The sequence below is a fragment of the Dendropsophus ebraccatus genome, chromosome 6 (genome assembly GCF_027789765.1).
Source record: "Dendropsophus ebraccatus isolate aDenEbr1 chromosome 6, aDenEbr1.pat, whole genome shotgun sequence".
Taxonomy (NCBI): Eukaryota; Metazoa; Chordata; class Amphibia; order Anura; family Hylidae; genus Dendropsophus; species Dendropsophus ebraccatus.
The window spans coordinates 133,848,195-133,866,001 of NC_091459.1; the positions used below are offsets into that span (position 1 = coordinate 133,848,195).

General features: G+C 44.8%; 1 protein-coding gene across 4 annotated transcripts in view; it reads right to left on the reverse strand.

Moving 5' to 3' along the window:
- The window catches only part of ADI1 (acireductone dioxygenase 1), a 24,738-nt gene continuing 6,931 nt past the window's right edge, over window positions 1-17,807 (reverse strand). For 3 of the 4 annotated variants that reach the window (XM_069973057.1, XM_069973055.1, XM_069973059.1), the window contains exons 2-4: window positions 6,446-6,565; window positions 4,101-4,280; window positions 1-2,612 (exon numbers count right to left, since the gene is read on the reverse strand). In XM_069973057.1, coding sequence (XP_069829158.1) covers window positions 2,493-2,612; window positions 4,101-4,280; window positions 6,446-6,565 — 420 coding nt within the window. In that variant the 3' untranslated portion in view covers window positions 1-2,492. Of the gene's footprint in view, window positions 2,613-4,100; window positions 4,281-6,445; window positions 6,566-17,327; window positions 17,501-17,807 lie in introns of those variants that run through there. The other variant, XM_069973056.1, reaches the window with a different exon arrangement.

Sequence of the window (17,807 nt, forward strand, 5' to 3'; positions counted from 1 at the left end):
TATCAGAAAATAAAGCTTTATTGTAATCATTTTGTGCTTAGCATTTCACAGCAGGAGGATTAGTTGCCTGGTCTGGTACTTGTGCAGTGTCAGGGAATTGATATTGATTTCAACAAAGACGTAGAGGAAAGTGAGGATTTATCACAAAGTAATTACAGCGGGCCCTGAGTGTAGATTGATCTCTGTATCCTATGGCACAGGGGCCGCCGGCTGCATCTCCTGATCTCGCTCTAAGATGGTAGCCTATTCCGGAAGAGCGGCTGGTAAGGAATGAACATAATTACAGCCTTCTCCAATGTGACTCTTATTAGCCGAGATCAGAGAAGACCCCGTATCCATAATGGTATCTGAAGCACGTCCTGGTGTGCTGAGGAGCTGGGATTCATTAGCTGTAAGGGCGCATTCACATTGCAGCTGCGGTAGGAAAGCCTCCGACTAGAGATGAGCAACTCTACAGCCACCAATCCTGAATCCAATGAACAGGCCATCGATTCATGTTGTCTTGTAGTCATCCAAGTGTTCTGATTCCTGGAAGGAGACGCTGGACTGTTGTTCCAGACTTTTCCAGGGAACGTGAAGCGAGTTTTACAAAACTGCACGAATCCACGGCCAATTTATTAGATTTGGGTTGAGTGAATTTTACTGTAGCTCTCTTCCTAACACGTACGTCAACATCATCTATATCCCCCTTCAAGGAATTGTCCATTCAGCTTCCGACATGAATACAATCAAATATGACATTTGTAACCACTTGTGTGTATTGATTACGAAATGATGGAAGCAACGCAGTGGGGCATACTGTCCTCAGGATGTGTGTGGTATTACAGTTCAGCTCCATTCACTTCAATGGAACCAAGTTGCAATACCACCCCCAAACTGAGGACAGGAGAAGTGCAATGTTTTTGTAGCAGTTGCTGATATGAGATACGTATCTAGGGGGAGATTTATTAAGTGAAACTAGCTCAGTTGCCCCTAGCAACCAATCAGATTCCACCTTTCATTCCTCACAGACTCTTTGGAAAATGAAAGGTGGAATCTGATTGGTTGCTAGGGGCAACTGAGCCAGTTTCACTTTAGACCATGTTTGATAAATCTCCCCCCCTAGTGTTCAATCTGGTTTAGTGTTTTCAGCATTATGGGGTTGCTCAGGATGAGAAAAATACAGCTGCTTTCTTTATAACATGACACCACCACACCTGTCCACAATTTATGTGTGGTGACCACTTGGCTCTATTCTCTTTAGCTGCAATACCACCCATGTAGTAAGGACAAGAGTGGCACATTTTGTTTTCCTAATCCTGGAGAACCCCTCTAACTCAGAAATGGGGAACCTTCGACCCTCCAGCTGTTGCAAAACTACAATTCCCATCACGCCTGGGTATGGCTGTCCAGGCATGATGGGAATTGTAGCTTTGCAACAGCTGGAGGGCTGAAGGTTCCCCATCCCTGCTTTAACCCTTTCACAACCTGGGGTCATTGATGCATCAATGCCCAGGTTGTTTTTGGACATCAGCTTATACGATCATAATGCTGATGTCCCTATGTCTGCCCCCTCTCCTCTGTCCCCTGCCACAATCTTGTGACAGCGGCAGGGGAGAGAGCAGAGCGCACAGCTGCGCACCCGGCCTTCCCTCCCTCACCCCGCCAGCCTCCATAGCCAGTAAACCGGATTTCCATGGCTACCATTGGGGCTCTGTCATCACTTCGCAGAGCCCCAATGGACACAGGACAGAGAATTCTCCCTCTGTAGAGGGAGAATTCTCCATCTGGAGCCCTATAGATGCTGCGGTCGTGCTGACCGCAGTATTTATAGGGTTAACTCTCAGCACCGGAGCGAGGCTCAGATGCCGAGAGTTGCAGGGGGTCCCCGGCTACCACTCATAGCCGGGACCTGCCGCAGATGACACAGAAGCAGCTTTTGCGCCTGTGTTATCCTCAATTGTAAATTAACGTTGCTGCAGCATCAGGCATAGGCTGCAGCTACGTTGATTTACAATGCAGCGGCGGGAGGAGATCAATGAGTCACTACAAATCTGCAAATTTAGATTTGCCAAATCAGAATCTAATAAATTAGCCATCAATTTGTTTAGTCTTGGCAAAATTATTTTGTTTCCGATTCCTTGGATATTTCAGGTATCAGACAGTTCTAGGAGACCTAAGTCTTACACCGGATTCCACTTCAACAGGGGAACAAGTTTTACTAGACTAAATTGATGACTGATTCATTAGATTTTATTTAGACAAATCCTACTGTAGATCAGCTCCCCTGATGGAGTAATGGGGTCAGCCTACTGTATTGAGAAGGACAGGTCTGCTGCAAGGCACTGAAGTGCTCAGGACCCCCTTACATCAAGGCACTTAGATATACGACCAATCCCATTTTATATACTATGCATATATTCAGATTAAAAAGAGGCTTGGTAGAATCTCTTGCTTCTAATCCTATACGATGCTTTCAGCAGTGATCATATATCATTATACTAAGGACTCCATTACGCTGTCTGAGCCAAAAACGAGATATATTTGTTGCGAGCCTCAAAGTCATCAGCAGGCCGGTTATACGGGGTCCACACCGGTTCTCCGACAAACAGTCTCATCGCTTTCACGTAGTTCTAGAGATGATAAAGAAAGCAATGGTCAGCGATATGGTAGTGATCGAATCTAAACAGAATCACCCATAGCCTTTGTGTTACTATAGGGAGTCACCTGCATGACTACAGTCACTACCATCAATGTCCCTGTGTAAGTGTCATACATGCAGCCCTGCAGCTGTGAGACTACAATCCCCATCAGGACCTCCATCGGCTCGTGTAATAGTACCCTTAGGCTCCTATACTCTAAGTTCCCCTGTAGTTAAGACAATACTGTATACCTCCATCCCCCCTCTGTAGTTCTCCCCTCATACTGTACAAATCCCCCCTGCAGTAAGGCCCCCCCATATTGTATAACTCCATCCCCCTCTGTAGTTCCTCATACTGTATACATCCCCCTCTGTATTTCTTCCCTCATACTGTATACATCCCCCTCTGTATTTCTTCCCTCATACTGTATACATCCCCCTCTGTAGTTCCTCATACTGTATAACTCCATCCCCCTCTGTAGTTCCTCATACTGTATACATCCCCCTCTGTATTTCTTCCCTCATACTGTATACATCCCTCTCTACAGTAAGCCCCCCACCCCTGCCATACTGTATATCTCCCTACCACATCTGCAGGTAGTCCCCATACTATATATCTCCCCCCCCCCACCCCCCTGTAGTTGTTTCCCCATACTGTATACATCCCTGCCCCCTCTGTAGTTGTTTCCTCATACTGTATACATACCCCTCTGTAGGTAGTCCCCGTACTGTATATCCCCCCCCCCTGTTGTTGTTTCCCCATACTGTACACATTCCCCTCTGTAGGTAGTCCCCGTACTGTATACATCCCTGCCCCCTCTGTAGTTGTTTCCTCATACTGTATACATACCCCTCTTACCGCTCTTTAGGTGGTCCCCGTACTGTATATCCCCCCCCCCCCTGTTGTTGTTTCCCCATACTGTACACATTTCCCTCTGTAGGTAGTCCCCATACTGTATACCCCCCCTGTTGTTGTTTCCCCATACTGTATACATACCCCTCTTTAGGTGGTCCCCGTACTGTATACGCCCCCCGGTTGTTGTTTCCCCATACTGTACACAATTCCCTCTGTAGGTAGTCCCCATACTGTATACCTCCCTCCCCTCTGTAGTTGTTCCTCCATACTGTATACCTTCCTCCTTCTGCAGGTAGTCCCCATACTGTATCCCCTCCTCTGTAGTTGCCCATGTACCCTCTGTCCCTCCATATACAATGTCTCCTACTGTGCATCTTCTTACCCCTCCTGCCTCCCCTGCAGCTTGTGCTGAGCGGGTGGGGGTGGAGCATAACAAGTCTGGCCCTGATTGGCTGATGCTCAGCACTCAGTGTCAGGGATCTGGTCAGCTGTCTTAATACTTGGAGTAGGGCTTATACTTCAAACCTACTCCCAAAAGGCTGCAAAATGAGGCTAGGTCTTATTTTTTGGGGTAGGTCTTATTTTCGGAGAAATATGGTAGGATGGAATACTACTACTCCGCACCTTCTCATCCAGTGTAAAGCGGTGGTAGATGCCGGCCGGGAGGGTGATCAGGTCTCCTTTCTCCATGGAGATCCTAATCCATCGCTCCTGCTTGTCTCGTACATCAAAGTAGCCGCTTCCCTCCAGGATGTAGCGGATCTCATCATCCAGATGTAAGTGTTCTTCATAAAATATCTTCAGCTGGAGAACAAAGCAAAGTTACACGTCTTAAGAGATGTCAGAATACTGTGAACCGAGCAAAGATTTTATTAACTGGAAGATCGCTTTCATGTGACGGAGAAGAAGGCGAGAACAGGGGGATGTGGGGGCATCAAATTATTGTTAATAAAGGAGTCCTCCATCAGGGTGCTGCTCTACAGCTGAGAGGGTCCTTACATCTGGAGGACCCGACATGTCAATGGAAAGCCTAATAAAGGGACAATAAACCTTAAAAAACAAGCTACATACGCTAATTTTAATTTTTGCGTTTTCGTTTTTTCCTCCTTGTGCATAAAAGGCCATAGCAGTTGCATTTTTCCACCTAGAGACCCACATGACCCCTTATTTTTTGCGTCACTAATTGTACTTTGCAATGACAGGCTGAATTTTTGCATAAAGTACACTGCGAAACCAGAAAAAAATTCAAAGTGTGGTGAAATTGAAAAAATAAAATGCATTTCTTTTATTAGGGGGGAATGTGTTTTTACGCCATTCGCCCTGGGGTAAAACTGACTTGTTATGCATGTTCATCAAGTCGTTACGATTAAAACGATATATAACATGTATAACTTATATTGTATCTGATGGCCTGTAAAAAATTCAAACCATTGTTAACAAATATACGTTCCTTAAAATCGCTCCATTCCCAGGCTTATAACGCTTTTATCCTTTGGTCTATGGGGCTGTGTCAGGTGTCATTTTTTGCGCCATGATGTGTTCTTTCTATTGATACCTTGATTGCGCGTATACGACTTTTTTGATCGCCTTTTATTACATTTTTCTGGATTTGATGCGACCAAAAATGCGCAATTTTGCACTTTGGGATTTTTTTCCGCTGACGTCGTTTACCGTGCGAGATCAGGAATGTGATTAAGTAATAGTTTGGGCGATTACGCACGTGGTGATACCAAACATGTTTGTTTATTTATTTGTTTACTTTTATTTATAACCTGGGAAAAGGGGGGTGATTCAGACTTTTATTAGGGGAGGGGGCTCCTCGCTCTAATAGCGTAAATTTTTACATGAATTCCAGCTTTTAAAAGGAGTACTCCGATTTATTCTTATTTTTATAAACTGGTCTTGGAAAGTTATGCAGATTTGTTAATTACTTCTACTTAAAAATCTCAAGTCTTCCAGTACTTATCAGCTGCTGTATGTCCTGCAGGAAATGGTGTATTCTTTCTAGTCTGACACAGTGCTCTCTGCTGCCACCTCTGTCCATGTCAGGAACTGTCCAGAGCAGCAGCAAATCCCCATAGAAAACCTCTCCTGCTCTGGACAGTTCCTGACATGGACAGAGGTGGCAGCAGAGAGCACTGTGTCAGACTGGAAAGAATACACCACTTCCTGCAGGACAAACACGAGTTGATTAGTACTGGAAGACTTAAGATTTTTTTAACTTTCTGACACCCATTTATAAATAATAATAATAATAAAAAAAAAAATATATATATATATATATATATATATATATATATATATATATATATATACATACATTCATTATAATAAATAATATTTTATATATTTTTCTTTTCTTTTATTTTTTGTAAAACCCAAACAGTACATTTACTCCATATACGACTAGTTGCATGTGAATACACCCGGAGAATAGGTGACTGCATTGTGAAGTGTGGAACTTCCTATGGAAGACAACAAAGTCTAGATACAGCCTTGGTGACATTTTAACACTATCAACAGCCATTAATTCCATGTTGTACATTTCTGTCTGGGAACAGGGTAGTATGTGCCAACTGCAGTATCACTACATAACCGTAACACTTGTAGGAACGGTAATGGGGACCATACTGGTTGTCACTCAGCTCTCCCAGCATGACAGCAGAGAAGGGCAAGGGACATACATGCAGGGGATTTTTTTATGTTAATATTAAGCAGTCTAGCTGCGCTCCCGGAGACGCTTCCAATAATAAGCAGGTCTCACTCTCAGCTTGACAGCTGTCTCTCGATCATTATACTGGGGGAAGATTTAGGGAAATGATGAATGTTATATGATACCAGCAAAACATCTGAGTCAATGGTTCAGAAGAGCAGATCCCAGCCGTCATGTCTGCTGAGTGGGACGCATCGTGTCGTCGCTGCACCTGCAATCCGCATCCTCTGCGCCAAAGCCAAGGATGACAATTTACCTTCTGCTGGTAATTGGGCAGCGTGTCTTTGTGTATGGTGATGATATCCATCCAGGAGTAATTATTTTCTTGGCGGATCTTGGCCAGCTCTGGATCCGTCTCGTAATTATCAGCGTCCAACTGGTGAGAAAGAGAGAAGAGAATTATCACCGAGAGAAGGAAAACATATGTATAGCCGAGAGCATAGCGGGGGGACGCGTCCAAATCATGGCCCGGTGACAGACGGTACGAGGAGGACACAAAGAACAAGACAAGGGTCCTCGCTCCCTATGTGACAATCTGTCATTTTGTTCATTTTATGTTTCATCCTGTTTTTTTTTTTTTTGGGGGGGGGGGGGGGAATTCACATCAATTTCTACCAGAAAAAGTGCCAGACTCGTAATTTATTTCTATTGAAAAATCCTGTCTTGCAGTACTTATCAGCTGCTGTATGTCCTGCAGGAAGTGATATTCATTCCAGTCTCGAGAGCAGGAGAGGTTTTTTATGGGGATTTTCTGTTGGTCTGGACAGTTCCAGACATGGACAGAGGTGGCAGCAGAGAGCACTGTGTCAGACTGGAGAGAATACACCACTTCCTGCAGGACATACAGCAGCTGATAAGTACTGGAAGACTGGAGAGTTTTTAATAGAAGTAAATTACAAATCTCTGGCTCTTTTTGCCACCAGTTAATTTGAAAGAAAAACATTTTTGGTGACCTATACCTTTAATGCCTTATATAATATGTAGCGCTCTGGAATTAAGGGAGCTTTGACAATAAACAGAAAACTCCTGGAAGGAGTCTAAGATCTTGTGCGATCAAAACGTTTCAGCAGTTTTTCTTGACAGCCATTTGAAGGGGTTCCTGGATGATGACACCGATGTTTAAAGTGTCACTGTCGTTTGATTTTTTTTTTTTTCAGCACTGACATCTCTGACCTCTGAATACCGGCTTTCACACAGCTCCCACTGTGTAATCCTTTGTTGTCTGCTGGCAACTAATTTCCCTCCTCCCTCCTTCCCCCTCCATAGAACAGACAGGGGCACATCTGATGTAAACTAGTCGAGATTTCCTGATAATGAGCAGTGAATGAGAGAGAGGAAGGGGGGGGGGGCTGGGGAAAGTCTTTTTGAATGCAGATAATGGCAGATTTGCCTAATAAACCCAATTACAAAGTTTCTTGAAATTGCCTGTACTATTGATTTCTGCAAAAAAAAAAAAAAAAAAAACATGACAGCGACACTTTAATGAATATTTAAGTCATTTTCTATTATTTGTTATGCTTTTATGAACTGGCTGAAATCCTGGCTAGAGTGTCCACATAAACATGAAATCCATTAATGTAGATGTATAGAGAGATGTATATGCAGTGTATGTATACTACATTATATATATCAATCTGCTATTAAGTTTGCTAAATGAATGTATTTTCAAAAACATTTTCCTTGATCAGTCCTAGAACTATATACTAAAACATGGCGGCTCAATGAATGCAGCGACATAGCTGGAGACCATGTTCCATCTTAAATTACCATTAAAATGTTGAGAATACTGGGGCAGTAAATTATGCCAGTGCCCTGATGCCAGGTAACTGGGAACACCAACTAATGAGGCATCAAAGGCAGATCCATTCATTAGACGTGGCCGTTCACAGTCAATTACTCTGCATCCTGAAAACACAAGAAGGTTGTTATAAATCACCAAGACGCTCCGCGCAGCATCCCGGCTTTCTACCCTGGAAACAGATTCATGGAATTTCTTGGTTTTACCATAATTCTATCAGCTCTATAGGTTATTTCATCTGGGTTACTTATATCACTCACAATTTAATGGGTTAAAATGACCTCTAGTGTAACCAGGAATATCTTAAATTGCAAATTACTTCTATTGAAAAAAATATCACGTTTTCAGTACTTATCAGCTGCTGTATGTCCTGCATGAAATGGTGTATTCTTTCCAGTCTGACACAGTGCTCTCTGCTGCCACCTCTGTCCATGTCAGGAACTGTCCAGAGCAAAGCAATTCCCTATAGAAAACCTCTCCTTCTCTGGACAGTTCCTGACATGGACAGAGGTGGCAGCAGAGAGCACTGTGTCAGACTGGAAAGAATACACCACTTCCTGCAGTACATACAGCAGCTGATAAGTACTGGAACACTGGAGATTATTTTTTTAAGAGAAGTAATTTGCATATCTAAATAACTTTCTGACACCGATTGATTTGAAATATTTTTCCCTCTGGTGTACCCCTTTAAAGGTATGTTGGGTCGATGCTCTATAGTCTAGTGAAACTGGGAAATATTGGTAAAGATGGACACACCAAAAATCTATGTAAATCCAAACAACAAGTGTCCTTGCTTTCATATCCAGGAATAATGATTATAGACAAAAGATTCAAAATCCGAGACCAATCTAACAAATTGGACATTGAGGTAAAGTTTTTCTCTACTATACTACTGGGTGATAACTGTATGCAGGCAAACACTGCTGCTTCTGCTGGCATCGGGGTAACAATGGGGAGGAAAGAAGAGAAACTCTACTATCGGGGGAGGGAAAGGTGTGAATCTTGCTGCTACTACTGGGGAAAAAAGGCAAGGACCCTGTTACTATTACACGGGACGATTATCCTGCGGAAAAAAACAACGTTATATAGTTCTAATTGAAACGATAATCGTTCTGTGGAATTGCAGGCTACGATCGAAAAATCGTTCGTATGTCGTTTATTGTTGATTAAGGGTGGTATTACACAGGCCGATGGGGGCCCGATAATACCTGTAAACGAGCGCCGATCTGCTAGATCGGCACTCGTTTACTGGACCTATTACACGGCCTGATAATCGTTAAACAAGGGCTGCAGGGACATCGTTACCAATGTCCTTGCAGCTCTTGCTTAAACTATATACATTACCTATCCATGCTGCAGGGCAGCTCCCGTGGTCCGCTTCTCCCCGGTTCCCGTGTGCTCTAGCTTCAGAGCGGCCTGTCTCAGCTGACAGACCGCTCAGCCAATCACAGGCCGCAGCAGACCCGGGGAGAAGAAGACCGCAGGAACAGCCCCGGAGCGTGGATAGGTAATGTATATCGTCAGTCGCTGGCCGCGCACCGCTATTACACGCGCCCGACAATTATAGGTTCTAACCTATATCAACGATCAGCCGATGATCATTGTCATCAGCTGATCGATGTGTTTATTACACGGAGCGATAATCGGCCACATGGGGCGATTCGGCCGATTATCGTTCCATGTAATTGTACCCTTAGATCTGAACCTAAAATTGTCGTTAATCGTTCGCTGTAATTCCACGTTCGTTCACTAATCGTTCAGTGTAATCGCACATTGTTCATTGTTTTTCTGGGATCAGATGGAGTAAACAATCATATAAAGGATCGCAATAACGATCATAGTAACGATCGTAACTAACGACCGTCGTTCTGTGTAATATGGTGAACGATTTCAGGTTAATGATAAACAATCTCGCTCGCGATCGTCTATCATTAGTCGTTAATCACTAAAGATTGCTTCCGTGTAATAGGACTATAAATCTAAGAGGGGGTGAATGGAGAGACCAGCAAAAAAGGTGAAGACCCTGGTGTTGGCATTATGACTGGCCATAGGAGGGATGACCCTAAAACCAGGGGCGTAGCTAGGGGTTCAGTCTAGGGGGGGCGAGAAAGTCTGAGTGGGCCCCCAACCGATTTAGTTACCCATAGGGAATTTCAGCAGATGACAATGCTTTCCAAATAATAAAGGAAATATTCTACTACATTACTCATAGAGAATAGGGATTAAGAGCAGTGAAAAAGGCTTTCTACTTTTCACATATATGGCCATGTAAAATTAAAAGGGGTTATACAAGATAAGAGATTTATGAAAGGGTGTAAATATACACCTGGTGAAAACTGCCCACAGCAGCCAATCACTGCTCCTCTTATATTCTACCAGAGCCGAAAGCTGAGCTGTGATTGGTTGCTGTGGGCAGTTTACACCAGATGTATATTTACACACTTTCATAAATCTCCCCCTTTATGTTCAATGAATAATCTCTACTATATAAACAAGATATTACTAATAATACCAGCATATACAGGACAAATAATACTGTTACACCATGACCACTACCCTCACCATACACTGACTGGATAATAGCACTATATTTTTACTGAATAACATCCACAATATAAAGGCCAATATTCTCCCTGACCATATTGAGGTAGATCAAGGTGTATACAGGTTCTGCAGTTCTTATAAGTGATCATAGTGCATCTACATCCAGTGACTCACAGGAGGCGGCTTCTCTGCATGAATTGCAGGTGATGTTTTTGATATTCAAAGTTGTTCACATTTTCCTTTGTTCTCCACCTGGCCATCATGAAGATTTCTCCGACTATGACTCTTCTCCATAGGATCTACTAGAGAAACATTTTAGACTCCTTGATCCAGGATCATCCTCATGTTTATACAAACTCCCCATAGTGTAGCCCCTTTTATGCAACCTCTATGCAGTATAGGTCCCTCTGTAGTGTTGCCCCCCTATGTGCAGTACACCACCCCTTTCCCAAATAGGCCTTCTCTGGGCAGTAAAGGGAAAGCATGCACAGGATGTAGAGGATGCTGGAAAAGCTGGGTGACCTCCATCATACTAAGTATTAGATGCTGGGAAAGCTGGGTGACCCCATGATACTGAGTACAAGATGATGGAAATTACCAACATCATAAGAACATAAGAACTGCACCCACCACATGATGTCGTCATGGACTTCTTTATTAATTCACAGAAAGTGACATCAAACACATTGTGGACTCCAGTGGGCAGCTGTCAGGTAGTGGTAGGATACAGTCTGTTTCGTGCTGATTGCACCTCATTAAACCTCAGGGAGTCCATTGAAGCACAATCAGCGGAAAACAGACTGTATCCTACCACTACCTGACAGCTGCCCACTGGAGTCCACAATGTGTTTGATGTCACTTTCTGTGAATTAATAAAGTCCATGACGACATCATGATGCTGGGAAGCTGGCTAACCTCCATCACACATGATGCTGGGAAGCTGGCTAACCTCCATCACACATGATGCTGGGAAGCTGGCTAACCTCCATCACACATGATGCTGGGAAGCTGGCTAACCTCCATCACACATGATGCTGGGAAGCTGGCTAACCATCATACATGATGCTGGGAAGCTGTGTAACCTCCATTATACATGATGCTGGGAAGCTGGCTAACCTCCATCATACATGATGCTGGGAAGCTGGCTAACCTCCATCATACATGATGCTGGGAAGCTGGCTAACCTCCATCATACATGATGCTGGGAAGCTGGCTAACCTCCATTATACATGATGCTGGGAAGCTGGCTAACCTCCATCATACATGATGCTGGGAAGCTGGCTAACCTCCATCATACATGATGCTGGGAAGCTGTGTAACCTCCATTATACATGATTCTGGGAAGCTGGCTAACCTCCATCACACATGATGCTGGGAAGCTGGCTAACCTCCATCATACATGATGCTGGGAAGCTGACTAACCTCCATCATACATGATGCTGGGAAGCTGGCTAACCTCCATCATACATGATGCTGGGAAGCTGTGTAACCTCCATCATACATGATGCTGGGAAGCTGGCTAACCTCCATCATACATGATGCTGGGAAGCTGGCTAACCTCCATCATACATGATGCTGGGAAGCTGGCTAACCTCCATCATACATGATGCTGGGAAGCTGGCTAACCTCCATCAATCATGATGCTGGGAAGCTGGCTAACCTCCATCAATCATGATGCTGGGAAGCTGGCTAACCTCCATCATACATGATGCTGGGAAGCTGGCTAACCTCCATCATACATGATGCTGGGAAGCTGGCTAACCTCCATCATACATGATGCTGGGAAGCTGGCTAACCTCCATCAATCATGATGCTGGGAAGCTGGCTAACCTCCATCATACATGATGCTGGGAAGCTGGCTAACCTCCATCAATCATGATGCTGGGAAGCTGGCTAACCTCCATCATACATGATGCTGGGAAGCTGGCTAACCTCCATCATACATGATGCTGGGAAGCTGACTAACCTCCATCATACATGATGCTGGGAAGCTGGCTAACCTCCATCAATCATGATGCTGGGAAGCTGGCTAACCTCCATCACACATGATGCTGGGAAGCTGGCTAACCTCCATCACACATGATGCTGGGAAGATGGCTAACCTCCATCACACATGATGCTGGGAAAATGGGTGACCTCAAAGTGGCAGTGACATCAGATCGCACCTGCTGCTCCTCTCTCCTCCTCAGGCAGTTTATTCTGTCAACAATAGGGTCATTATCTGACCCGCGAGTCGTGCTGGGGGCGGGGCTTATCTTAAAGGGGCGGAGCCTGTCGGGACCAACCCGAGAGATTAATTTCCCGGTAAAAACTGACTGATGGCAACTCTCCCCGCACTGTGGATAAGGCCCCCCTCTGTGCAGTGCAAGATTCCCCTTCCCTTTACACACACGCACACACTCACCCGTTCTCCAGCTCTTCTGTAGCCGAGCCTCCTTTTCAAGCTTCCGGTGTAGGCAGCCAGCCTGACTTGCAGAGGCTGCCTGCACAGGAAGCGATCTCTGCTCCAGCGTGACATTCCCTTTAGCTGTGCGTGCGTCTTAAAGGCGTACGCACAACTAAAGGTCACTCAGGCCCCGGGATCTGGAACCCTTATCCCAGATCCCTTGGCAGGTTCCCGTTAAGTTGAGGGCCCAGTCACAAAAGGTGGCGGCTGTGGCCCTAAGCAGCTACTGAGGGGCAGGCCCTGGAGGCAAATTCACTTCTGTCAGTGGGCCCCCAGCCTTGGTGGGCCCGGGGGCGGCGGCCCCCCTTGCCCCCCACCTATTTTCGCTACTGCCTAAAACCCTTCTACTGCAGATGGGGCAAGGGCAGGGGGGGGGGGGGGGGGGGGGGGGAGGTTGTTATTGCAAAATGGGATAGATTCTGTGTTTGTGCCGATTCAGGGTGAACAGAGTAGAGATCCTACAGCTACAGGAAAACGGGGGACTCTGCTGCTACCACTTGGGGAAGGTAATGGCGGAGATCTTGTATCAGATGCTTTATAGCAGCACTGAGTCCCCCCAGCAGCTCCGCTCCTCGCAGGTCACAATATACTAATATATAATATTGTGAATGTGGGAACTCTCCTTCCTATACAGATGTAATGGTCTCCTGATCTGACAAGACGGCCGTAACCGCTATCTGTAACTCTGCTGACAGCAATGTTTCCTTTCAGGTTGGGCGGGATACAAAATGTTAGGGCCCTATTACACGGGACGATTATCGTGTGAAAAATCGTTATATCGTTCGAATTTAAACAATAATCGTTCTGTGTAATTGCAGGCAAAGATCAAAAAATCGTTCGTACGTCGTTGATTTAGATCTGAACCTAAAATTATCGTTAATCGTTCGCTGTAATTCCACGTTCGTTCGCTCAAGTTACGCATTTTATCGCTAATCGTTCATTGTAACTGCGCATTGTTCAATGTTTTTCTGGCATCAGAAGGAACGATGCTGCTTTTCCACGGAACGATTATCGTGCGAATTTGCACGAAAACGATCAAATTCGAACGATAATCGTACGTGTAAACGCAGCGAACGATCAAACGACGAGCGAGAAATCGTTCATTTTGATCTTTGAACATGTTCTCAAATAGTCGGTCGTTTGCAAAAAATTCGCAGATTGTTCCGTCTAAACAGTCGTTCACCTATTTTACCTGTTCCGTCTAAACAGTCGTTCACCTATTTTACCTATGTGCGAGATAGGCTTAAGCGATCGCAAAACGATTTTTCTGTTCGATATATCGTTCTGTCTGAACACTAATGGTTATAAAAAATAAAAAAAAAATCGTTACTTCAAAATAGTTAATCGTACGATCAGGCGAATTATCGCTCCGTGTAAACGCAGCATAAACGATCACAATAAGGATAGTAATAACGATCGTATCTAACAATTATCGTTCTGTGTAATATGGTAAACAATTTCGGGTTAACATTATGGTGCATTTACACGGAACGATTATCGCTCAAATTTTTGCAATAACGATCGCATTTGAGCGATTAGCATTCTGTGTAAACACAGCGAACTATCAAGCGACGAGCGAAAAATTGTTCATTTTGATCTTTCAACATGTTCTCAAATCGTCGTTCGCTAAAAATTCGCAGATCGCTTTGTGTAAACAGGCTTTCAAAGATTCACTCTATGTAAAAGATTTAAGCGATCTTAAAAACAATCGCAATAACGATTTTTCGAACGATTTATTCGTCTAAACCAGGGGTCCCCAAACTACGGGCCGCGGGCCGCATGTGGCCCCCGAGGCCATTTATCTGGCCCCCGCCGCACTTCCGGAAGGGACAACTTTTTCATTGGTGGTCAGTGAGAAGACTTCTCTCACTGACCACCAATAAAAGAGCTACCCCTTCCGGATCACGCCAGCCTTCCCCGCATCCACACTGCCGCCGACATCCCCGCCGGAGGGATCCCCCAGCAGTTGCAGCAACGTCATCACTGCCCCTGCCGGAGGATCCCTGCTAAGGAGTGTGAGATGTCAGCCCTGCCGCCTGCCTCCTCCACGCCGCACGGACCACCAACCCCCCCGCCCAGGATGTAACCTGGAAATGATCTCTGAGGGATCCTCCGGCAGGGGCAGTAATGACGTCACTGCACCTGCTGGGGGATCCCTCCGGCAACTGACCGGCTGAAGAGGAGAGAAAAGGCACTATTAGGTGAGTATAATTTTTTTTTTTTGTAGCAATGCAGGGGGGCATTATAACTATATGGGGGACATTGCAGGGGGACAATATAACTATATGGGGGACATTGCAGGGGGACAATATAACTATATGGGGGACAATATAACTATATGGGGGACATTGCAGGGGGACAATATAACTATATGGGGGACACTGCAGGGGGACAATATTACTATATGGGGGACAATATAACTATATGGGGGACAATATAACTATATGGGGGACATTGCAGGGGGACAATATAACTATATGGGGGACACTGCAGGGGGACAATATAACTATATGGGGGACAATATAACTACATGGGGGACATTGCAGGGGGACAATATTACTATATGGGGACATTGCAGGGGGACAATATTACTATATAGAGAGCACAACAGGGAGCATTATTACTATATGCGGGACAATGCAGGGACACATTATTAGTATAAGAGGTAAGGGGGCTGGTTGAGGGTGTGAAGGGAGAGTTAGGGGAGGCTGGTTGAGGAGGGAGTAAGGGGTTGAGTGGCCCCCTGTATGAAAAGTTTGGGGACCCCTGGTCTAAACGCTGATCGTCATAAAAACCAAAATTGTTAAACGATCGATTGGACGAATTATCGCTTCGTGTAAATGCTGCATTAAACAATCTTGTTTGCGATCGTTTATCGCTATGCTGCGTTTACACGGAACGATTATCGTTCGAATTTGCACGATAATGATCGCATTTCAGCGATAATCGTACGTGTAAACGCAGCGAACGATCAAGCGGCGAGCAAGAAATCATTCATTTTGATCTTTGAACATGTTCTCAAATCGTTGTTGGTCGTTCACAAAAAACTCGCAGATCCTTTCGTTTAAATAGACTTTCTCCAATTTAACCAATGTGAGAGGTAGGCTTCAGCGATCACAAAACGATTTTTCCATACGATATATCATTCCGTCTAAACGCTGATCGTTATAAAAAAAAACAAATCATTATTTCAAAATCGTTAATCGTACGATCGGGCGAATTATCGCTCCGATCGCATAATGCTGCGTTTACACGGAGCGATATTTCGCCCGATCGTACAATTAACGATTTCAAAGTAACAATTCTTTTTTTATAACGATCAGCGTTTAGACGGAACGATATATCGTATGAAAAAATCGTTTTGCAATCGCTTAAGCCTATCTCGCACATAGGTTAAATCGGTGAACGACTGTTTACGAGGAACGATCTGCAAATGTTTTGCGAACGACGATTTAAGAACACGTAAGCTCAAAATGAACAATTTCTCGCTTGTCGTTTGATCGCTCGCTGCGTTTACGCGTACGATTATCGTTCGAATTCAATCGTTATCGTGCAAATTCGAACGATAATCGTTCCGTGTAAACGCAGCATTAGACGTTAATGGTTAAAAATCGCTCTGTGTAATAGGAATTACTATGTGGAATTACAGCGAACGATTAACGATAATTTTAGGTTCAGATCTAAATCAACGATCAACGACATAAGAACGAGTTTTCAATCGTTACTTGCAATTACACAGAACAATTATCGTTTAAACACGAACAATTTAACGATTTTTCACACGATAATTGTCCCGCGTAATAGGGCCCTTACACAACTACTTAATTTACTAATCTCTCTAACATTCTGTGGATTTCATGGACCCTTCCTACCCCCAATGACATCATGTGCCCCATTGGCAGCTCTCCAGCTGTTGCACAGCCACTACTCCAGGCATGATGGGGATTGTAGTACTGAACAGCTGGGCGGCTGCAGGTTCTATGGTGACTCAGCTTGTGCCCACACCTTTCTGGCATTATGCCCCAAGACACGTGTGCACTGCGTATATATATTCCTGATAGGTATACAGTATATCCACACAGAGAGGTGACACGCCACTCAGGCTAATGCTACACTGCTGTCTAAAGACAGCAATATCGCATCATTATTGTTAATGATACCAATATTGCTGTGACCTGTGACTGCACCATTACTTTAAGGCCACTTTAAGAATGATCAACACAGTGCAGTAAAGCGTAACGTTATCAGAGACAAGGAGCCAATCAGCGCTCAGCTTTCATATACCCCGTGCAGGATAAGTTATAAGAGGTGAGCTCTGATTGGCTGGCCGTCACCACACGTGGCCCTCACCTTGTAGTAGTGCACCCCCAGCAGCCGTAGCTCCTCTAAGGACACGGGCTGGTTGGGCTGCAGCTGGTGCGGCTTCCTCTGGTCCTCCTCAGAATCGTCCATAAACCAGGCCTGCACCATGATGATCTAGCGGTACACACACCACAGCGGAGAGAAGACGGTGACCCCGCCCCCCCGCTCACTACCTCCAATCACATTGAGGGCGAGTGTCCCCGCCCACAATCACTGCTGACCGGAAGTGTCGCTGTCCTGAGGCAGGGCGGCCATGTTACTGGTTATCATTGATCACTATTGGGCACAAGGCACGGTTTCCGGCATGTAACATGTTAGTAAGGTGCAGCCGCCTCTCAGTATATAATTGTATTACTAGTGGCCCTGCTGGTTCCTACACACAACACAGCTCTCATTTTTAAATGGTAGTATACAACACGAAAGCTGAATGCTGACAGGTTGCTATGGGCAACAGGTAGATTCTCTGTT